Genomic DNA, 8,871 nt, shown 5'->3' with positions numbered 1-8,871 from the left:
TTGAGCTTTTGTCAGTGGAAACATTGGAAGAGCAGGTGCAGACTTTAGCCTTCCTCTCGGAGCAATCATCTCGAAATCCTGCGTTGAAGATCCAACAACTTCAGCGTAGGACGTTTGCTGAGTAGGTGTAGGTGGCCCTTGAGGTCGCTCAATAAAGTGGCGTAGATTAGAGGCAAGAACAGCTTGTCCTGCCTTATTGATGTGGACCCCATCTCTGCCGAGGTGCCTGTCACCTATGTTTTCGTTGTCAACGAAACCCCATCTCCTTTCACGGGCAGCTCTTCTCAATCGCCCATTAACCCCATCGACACTGCGCCTCTGGTGAACCGATTCCCATCTGCGGTGTATAACACCAGGCAAGCATACATCACAGCCTTTTGCTGCAATCACGTCTGCTAATGTTATGATGTCATCGGCGGTGGATGTACTACCATTACCTTTCGACAAGTCATTTGACCCAACTTGTAGAATGACGTCTCCTTTCGCCTTTACACCCTCAGTAGCCTTCTTAGAGGAGATATCAGCCACCGTTGCCCCTGGGTTCGGATGGCAGACTACTCGATGTTTTCGGCTCAGGAGTCGGCCCTCGATGTGCTTAATCATCGAGTCGCCTTCGATGACAACATCAGGTAGCTTAGACAAGCGGCGTTGGCGATGCCCTTGTCGGTACTCATTGCAGGGTCGCTCGTCGACATCGAAGTCGAAGGCTTTGCGTCAGTGCCTTTGAAAACAGCAGCAGGTACCTCCAACAAGCGGCGCTGGCGATGCCTATCTCGGTACTCTTTCATCTGGTCGCTCGTCGACATCGGAGTAGGAGGCTCGACGTCTGTGCCTTCGAGGACAGATTCATGTAGCTCAGACAAGCGGCGCTGGCGATGCCCATCTCGGTACTCTTTCATCTGGTCACTAGTCGACATCGAAGTAGCAGGCTCAGCGTCAGTGACATGATTATCCGCAAGGACATCGAACCTATTCTTCGTCGGGACGGTATAAACATTTCCTGGTCGATTATCATACCTCGCGGGATTAACGCTTGAGATAGTTCCCACTATCTCATTGAGATCTATTTTCTCCTTTACCAGATCAGCACTATCGAACTTAGCTTCAAGATGGAAGCCTGTCGGCTAGTTCATGAACTGACGACAAAACTAGATTGAATAGGTCATAGAGATCAGCTTGCTCAGTATTCGTCTCCTGATTTCTTTTGTCATTACTCGCTTGATGGATATTGTCATTGATTGCACTTTGCAGCCTATTTACCAAAGTTTCTTTTACACCATTTTTATTTAGACCACGTTTCTGCAGTTCAGCTTTGAGTTCCTTCACACGGAGACTTCTTACGTTAACGATGGTCATTGTGACGTCATTTAATATAATTGTTCACCTGTTTGCTGAAAAGTACTGCGTTAACATCAGTGCGTAATAAATACTGAGATAACTCACTAGCGCACACTTGCGTTGTATCTTTGCGCTCACTTGCGCTGTATCCAAGATGAATTCTGCGTAAAGTGTTTATATTGCGCTTAATGTTCAAAAATCAAGAAAATAAATATTTAAAAATTGACCAAAATAACAGTATAAAATGGCCAAAATCTTTAAAAGTCTAAAAATTTGTGAAAAATGAATTACACAAATCTCACCACCGTCCTTTCGTCGTCAGTTTGGTATAAAAAGTTTCTTTGAGTCCATTATTTGGCTGCAGAAAAGTGCAATTTTCAGGAGCTCGCGAAAAACACGTCCATCTCTCTTGAAAGCAATAATGGACTAATAATATCCTTCTGTGAGAAAAACCTGTATCACAATGGGAACACTTAAAGGGTTTCTCTCCTGAATGTGTTCTTAAGTGGCTAGTAAGATAATTCTTTTTAGAAAATGTCTTATCACAATAGAGACATTGATGAGGCTTTTCTTCACTGTTTGTTCTTAAATGAGAGGTCAGGGTATAGCTACGACAAAATCTCTTACCACAGTGGGTGCATCGATAAGGCTTTTCTCCACTGTGTGTTCTTAAATGTCTACAAAGGGTACTTCTTTGAGAAAAACCAAATCACATTGGGAACACTTAAAAGGTTTCTCTCCTGTATGTACTCTAAGGTGGCTAGAAAGACTAGACTTTTGAGAAAATCCTTTATCACAATTGGGACACCGATACAGCTTTTCTACACTGTGCGTTCTAGAATGGGTAGTAAGATTATTTTGGTAACAAAATACCTCATCACAATGTGAACACTGATAAGGCATTTCTCCTGTATGCGTCCTTACATGACGGATAAGATTACATTGGTGAGAAAAGCCCTTATTACACTGGGAACACTTAAAGGGTTTCTCTCCTGTATGTGTTCTAAGGTGGATAGTAAGCTTAGTCTTTTGAGAAAATCCCTTATCACACTGGGAACACTTAGAGGGTTTCTCTTCTGTATGTACTCTAAGGTGGCTAGAAACACTAGACTTCTGAGAAAATCCTTTCTCACAATAAGGACACTGATAACGCATTTCTCCTGTATGCGTCCTTACATGACGGATAAGATTACATTGGTGAGAAAAGCCCTTATTACACTGGGAACACTTAAAGGGTTTCTCTCCTGTATGTGTTCTAAGGTGGATAGTAAGCTTAGTCTTTTGAGAAAATGTCTTATCACAATAGAGACATTGATGAGGCTTTTCTTCACTGTGTGTTCTTAAATGACTGGTCAGGGTATAGCTACGACAAAATTTCTCTTCACAATGGGTGCATCGATAAGGCTTTTCTGCACTGTGTGTTCTTAAATGTCTAACAAGGGTACTTCTTTGAGAAAAAACCTTATCACATTGGGAACACTTAAAAGGTTTCTCTCCTGTATGTACTCTAAGGTGGATAGTAAGATTAGTCTTTTGAGAAAATCCTTTATCACAATGGGAACAATAGATGTGTTTCTCCTGTATGCGTCCTTACATGACGGATAAGATTACATTGGTGAGAAAAACCCTTATTACACTGGGAACACTTAAAGGGTTTCTCTCCTGTATGTGTTCTAAGGTGGATAGTAAGCTTAGTCTTTTGAGAAAATCCCTTATCACACTGGGAACACCTAAAGGGTTTCTCTCCTGTATGTACTCTAAGGTGGCTAGAAAGACTAGACTTTTGAGAAAATCCTTTCTCACAATAAGGACACTGATAACGCATTTCTCCTGTATGCGTCCTTACATGACGGATAAGATTACATTGATGAGAAAAACCCTTATCACAATGAGAACACTTAAAGGGTTTCTCTCCTGTATGTGTTCTAAGGTGGATAGTAAGCTTAGTCTTTTGAGAAAATCCTTTATCACAATAGGGACACCGATGAGGCTTTTCTCCAGTATGCATTCTTACATGACAGGTAAGATTACTTTGGTGAGAAAAACCCTTATCACAATGAGAACACTTAGAAGGTTTCTGTCCTGTATGTACTCTAAGGTGGCTAGAAAGACTAGACTTTTGAGAAAATCCTTTATCACAATCGGGACACCAATACAGCTTTTCTACATTATGCGTTCTTGAATTGGTAGTGAGATTACTTTGGTAACAAAATACCTCATAACATTGGGAACATTTATAAGGCTTTTCACCATGGTGTGTTCTTAAATGACAGGTCAGGAAAACTCTATGACAAAATCTCGTATCACACTGAGAACACTTGTAAGGCTTTTCTCCACTGTGTGTTAGTAAATGGCCACTTAGTTTACTAATATGAATAAAACGCTTATCACAATGGAAACACAGATGGGACTTCTCTCCACTGCATGCTGTTATATGTAGGTGTATCTTGTCCTTTCCATTGTCCAACTCTTTATCTATTCAAGATAAATGCCTTATGTACCTAATGTGTGTGGAAGGACGCAATGGACAAGTGTGTAGAGAGATCATGGACATTACAAGACAAGCAATAAGTCGGCTTTAAATAATAAAGTAAGGTGATCTTATGGATTAAAAGGTTAACATGGTCTCTTGAAAACTTGGATTCATTGCATTGCTTTAAACAATGGAGCACTTAAGCAAGCTAAAGAAGAATTTAAAGTTTTTTTAAAGATTTAAGACCAAAGTGACACATGTATATGGCTTAATCCACATTAGTTGGATCAGCCCAAACTTGGTGCAAAGAGATTTTAACAACACTAAAAGACCCTGGTACTCTGAAACCTATCGCAGAAAATGAATAGGGTATCACACGACAGAAAAGGTTACTTTTTATTATGGGATAGATTTCAAGGTCACAGTGATTGTGACTTTTGAATTAGGAGCTACTCATCAAAATGTGGTGTATACTTTTATTTACCGCATATGCACTGTATAAGAAATTGCAGCTCAATCATGCAAATTACGAAAGACTATTAAACATTTTCCTTGATCAATGTGTTGTCATTACAAATAAACTTGCCTGACATTCCTGTTTATAATACTTTGTGAATACCTATTTCAACAATTCAAAACTGTTGTATTGTCCATACTATTTTATTAAACTGTCGTTGGTCTGATAATGATTTTTTTTTTGCTATCAGCACTGATTTTTCAAAAAAAAATGATTGAAGGGAAATTCCACCCTCATATTAACCACCTGACTGCTACCCACGTACATTTACGTGCTTAGGGCATTGCACTTCCAAGACCGTAGCACTGCATAATGCCACGCCCTACTGTGTAATTAGCACTGCAATGATGTTATACAGGTCTTGAACAGTAGATAACGCTCTACCCAAAAAATCCAGCTTTTTTGTGCAGTTTTTGTCAGGTTTTTGTACAGTACAAAAATGCAGTAGCACCGGGGGTATGAATGCATTTTAAGCCAATAGCAGTCAAGTGGTTAAGTTGAATTTGATAGAAACAGACCTGTGAAAATTTGAGCAAAAACCAATGAAAAATAGGAAAGTTATGAATTTGCAATCAAACACAAATTGGCAACTCTTTTAAATATCTTGTGAACTTTCTTCCCATTCGCCCTGTACTATAAAACCAATATAGTTAATACATACTTTTCCTTTAGAAAATTATCAATCACACAATCATGTTTACCGGTAATATAATTGAAAGTATGTTTCTATACAAGCACTGTATGAAACAAATCTATACTGTCATCAATAACTGAAGAAAATAAAAGTTTATGAATTTTCTGTAGAGAGCAAATGAGAGAGGAACTTGCAAGATACGTCACAGTTTTGCTGATTTGCATTTCAATGATGAGAACTTAAAGATGAGGTTTAGTTCTGGTCATGCGATTGCATTGTGAAAGAAACGGTGTGGAATCGACCAGAAAAGGTTGATCATCTAGCATATAAGACTTTGTGTGTATTGCAAGGTTCTGGAATCATCAAAATGATAAGAAATTTGGCCAAGTCTTGGTAATAAAGTTACAAACACTGTACACAGAAAGATGTATATGGGACTACACGAACACGTGGCGTAAAAATCCTACCCCCCAAGTTTTACGATATATGTTACATGACATATTTAGAAGGCATTTGAAGAGCCATGCTTTTCAAGGAACATGTCTTATCTGATGTTCTTTCACACTTGCATAATTAGAATGATGACGCTCACAAATTATTTTTCCCCTCTTCCCAGAACTCAACCTTCTCTTTAAACAAAAATCATGAATTTCATATTAATCAGATTTTGCTTAAACTTATATTAATTTGTTTCTCTCATTTTTCTACTTTCGTTAAAACCACTTTAATATCAGGATGGACTTCCCCTTTACGAATTTGATTTGCCTTAAAGACAAAAGAATGTTGATCATACCTTCAGGAATTGATTGCTCAGTTTCTCCTCCTCCTTCACCTTGACTTGTAATAGGTTCAAATATCTCTTCTTCATCTTCTTGCTTTATGGTGGCATAGATCATTTCTAAAAGAAATCAAGAAGAAATGTTCAACATCTCTCTTTTTTAATAGCTGTGCATGTACTTATTTGAAGATTTTGAGCTATTCTTCATCACTTTGTCTATTTTTCAGACCATGTCAATTCTTGTGGTGCAACTTGATGTTCAAGATATTAAACTGGAACATAGAGAGTAAATGCTATTTACTTACATGTACGAGTTGTTCCCTTCCTTCTAAATATAGGCCTAGTTATCTTCATCGATATTTTTGTCTGTGTCAAGCCAACCCCACCCCCAACATCCAAATAAAATCTTACCTTAAAGATAAACTTGAGTTGTTCCCTTCCTTCTAAATAAATGCCTAGTTATCTTCATTTATACTTTTTGTCTGTGTCAAGCCAACCCCACCCCCAACATCCAAATAAAATCTTACCTTAAAGATAAACCGAGTTCTGGTAAAAAAAAAAAAAGGAATTCTCACAGAATCAAACGAAGCTTACACTGAATGTTCAAGATTACAAATAAATGTCATTTGCCAAATAATTTTGGTAGAAAATGTATACTGGCTGAGGAATGAATATAGAAAGATAAGAAAATCAAGACAAGTAGGCCCAACACCATTTGTGTAGTCCCATATACATCTTTCTGTGTATAGTGCTTGTTACTTTACCAAGACTGGGCCAAATTTATTATGATTTTGATGACTCTAGAACCTTGCAGTACACAACAATACTTACATGCTACATGATCAACTTTTTCTGATCCATTCCACACCTTTTCTTTCACAATGCAATCGCATGACCAGAACTCAACTTTGTCTCTAAACATAACTACTTTTAGACAAAATAATAAATCAGTTAATAAATTCAAAGTAACTGACAAGGGGAGGCGCGATAGCTCAGTCAGTAGAGCCGTGGTCTTGTAATCTAGTGACCCGGGTTCGAAACCAAGTCGATGCACTTATAGTGCCCTTTGGTAAGGCATTAATCTTCATTACCAGGTCCCTCGGAGAGGACCTAAAGTCGTCGGCTGTCTGGTTGCTTACTTACAAGCATTTATGCTTTTTTAGCAGTCAGGTAAAATAACCACCACCACGATTAAATGGGGTGGTCCGACATATGCTCCAATATCAATTACTCCAGACTCTGGATTAGGGTTAAGGTTGCAATTGAAATTCAGGTGAGGTAAGAATTAGGGTAAGAGTCAGACTCAGGTTATAGTGTTTGGTCCAAGATTGGAGTTTGGTTGGTTGGTGTATGATACTGACCACAGAGAAATTTTAAAATCATGTGTTATTAAAAAAAAATATTGTCATTATCAACCTAGCAAACAATCTTTTTGAAAAATTCCAGAGGGTACCAGAGTCCACATCTTACGACAATGAATTATTAATTCATTCAAAACAGAAAACAGGGCAGCGCTTTACAAAACTTTAATAAATGGAGGTTTGTAGACAACCCATCAAAATGTGTGTACCGGTATTGAATTTAACACATACATGTATTTCAAGGGGATGTCAGTGAACTTGCACCATTGAAGGTTTTGTGAAACGATATCCCAGTTCTGAGTATATAGGTCTACGTTGTATCTTTACTACTATACTTCCTAGTCAGATCCACAAGGGGTTTTATTTTTTAACAAATTCAGTAATAGATTAATGTTCGTTCCCAAAATCATTCAATAATATGAGGTACAACAATTTGTTTGAAATGCTTCAAAATAAGGAGCACATTAAACCAGAGTGCATCTACAAACCCTAGAGCCCAGAAAATTGGACTTCAATACCAGTACATATTCTTTTCATGTTCCAATTTTACATTTTGTTTTAATTTTTAATTTTTACAACCCTGAGCACCATTGTACAATAGAATTCTCTTGATGACTTAATGATACCTCGTTTGGTCGATGGGTCTTTCATTTCATTTCTTTGCCAGTCCCCCCCCCCCCCACCCCTCGTTCTTGACATCAACTCTACCACACTGGAAGCTGTCTCATCCCATCAGCTCCTAGGGGTCTTCCTTCAGGATGATCTCAAATGGGATGGGCAGGACAGCCGTTTGATCTCTAACGCTTCCAGAAGACTTTATCTCCTGACTAAGCTTCGGAGGAATGGTGTTACCACCAAGGATCTTGCTACTATCTACATCATGTTGTACATCGATCAGGCCAGTGCTAGAATTTGCAGCACCTAGCTGTTTGGACATCAGGGATCACAAACATCCACTCTGTAAGCATCGAGCGAGTTCAGAGGAGATCGCTCTCAGGATCATTAGCTACCCCGACTCCAGAACTTATGATGAACTGCAATCTCATCTTGGCGTCTCCTCTCCTAAAGAGAGACGCACATCCCTTTTTTTAAGATTTGCAAAATCACTCCTCCAATCTAAAGTTCATCGACATCTCCTGCCTGAGAGCAGAGTCAATAACTGTAGCCGTACCCCGCGAAATGCACTTGATTTGTCCTTGCCTAAGATGAGAACTTCGAGGTACCGAAATTCTCCCATCCCATCTTTCAATCGTTCCTTAAATAATAATAAATAGAGGCTTAGGTAATTATCAGCATGTTACATATCATGTATTTCAGCAATATAATTATGTGCAATTATGCAATATCAACTGTCATGATGATTGGCACGGCAGGTTCTCACATTCACTCGTATTTTGATATTGCATGTACTTGTATCCTTCCTCTCACTCTCTCATCCCTTTTCTCTATTTGAACTAGTTACTTTTCAAATGTCCTTTTCTCTTCTTTACTTCTGGTCTTTCCTCTCTACTTTTAAAAATTTCACTCCCACCCCCTCTCTCTCATCTCTCTGTCTGTCTCTCTCTCTCTCTGCTGTCTCTGCCTCCTCCTCTTTCTCCCGTCATCTCTCCTTCCTCCTCTCTGTTTTTCTCTGTCTCACTTCCTGTCTCTCCCTGCTCCTCTCCAACACTTTCTCTTCTGATGATGTTTCACAGTACAACATTCTTTAATCATCTGCCATTGTTACTGTGACCAATGATATCCAAGGATTTCTATTTTTTCTTATGTGCA

The 8,871-nt window shown here is 38.8% G+C and overlaps 1 protein-coding gene across 1 annotated transcript; it reads right to left on the bottom strand.

The window, feature by feature from the left end:
- Nucleotides 1-599: 599 nt before the first annotated feature.
- On the bottom strand, nucleotides 600-3,591 carry LOC115922720 (gastrula zinc finger protein XlCGF57.1-like). Its single transcript, XM_030982200.1, has 4 exons — nucleotides 3,554-3,591; nucleotides 2,901-3,515; nucleotides 2,044-2,761; nucleotides 600-1,124 (listed from the first exon to the last, which is right to left on the bottom strand). The coding sequence occupies exons 1-4, from the start codon at nucleotides 3,589-3,591 to the stop codon at nucleotides 600-602; spliced, it is 1,896 nt and encodes a 631-aa protein (XP_030838060.1).
- Between the last annotated feature and the right edge of the window lie 5,280 nt (nucleotides 3,592-8,871).

This window comes from Strongylocentrotus purpuratus, unplaced genomic scaffold (assembly GCF_000002235.5).
Source record: "Strongylocentrotus purpuratus isolate Spur 01 unplaced genomic scaffold, Spur_5.0 spur5_contig_823, whole genome shotgun sequence".
NCBI lineage: Eukaryota > Metazoa > Echinodermata > Echinoidea > Camarodonta > Strongylocentrotidae > Strongylocentrotus > Strongylocentrotus purpuratus.
The sequence above is the reverse complement of the archived record's forward strand: the minus strand, read 5'-3'. Positions and strand labels throughout refer to the sequence as shown.

Bases quoted from the DNA above. Each gene is read 5' to 3' on its own strand.
- LOC115922720 (XM_030982200.1), bottom strand. From the start codon at position 3,591: ATGGTGAAAAGCCTTATAAATGTTCCCAATGTTATGAG. The intron at 3,516-3,553 runs GTATTTTGTTAC...TACCAATTCAAG, and splicing joins AATGTTCCCAATGTTATGAG to AACGCATAATGTAGAAAAGC. The intron at 2,762-2,900 runs GTTCCCATTGTG...TAGACATTTAAG, and splicing joins ACAGGAGAAACACATCTATT to AACACACAGTGCAGAAAAGC.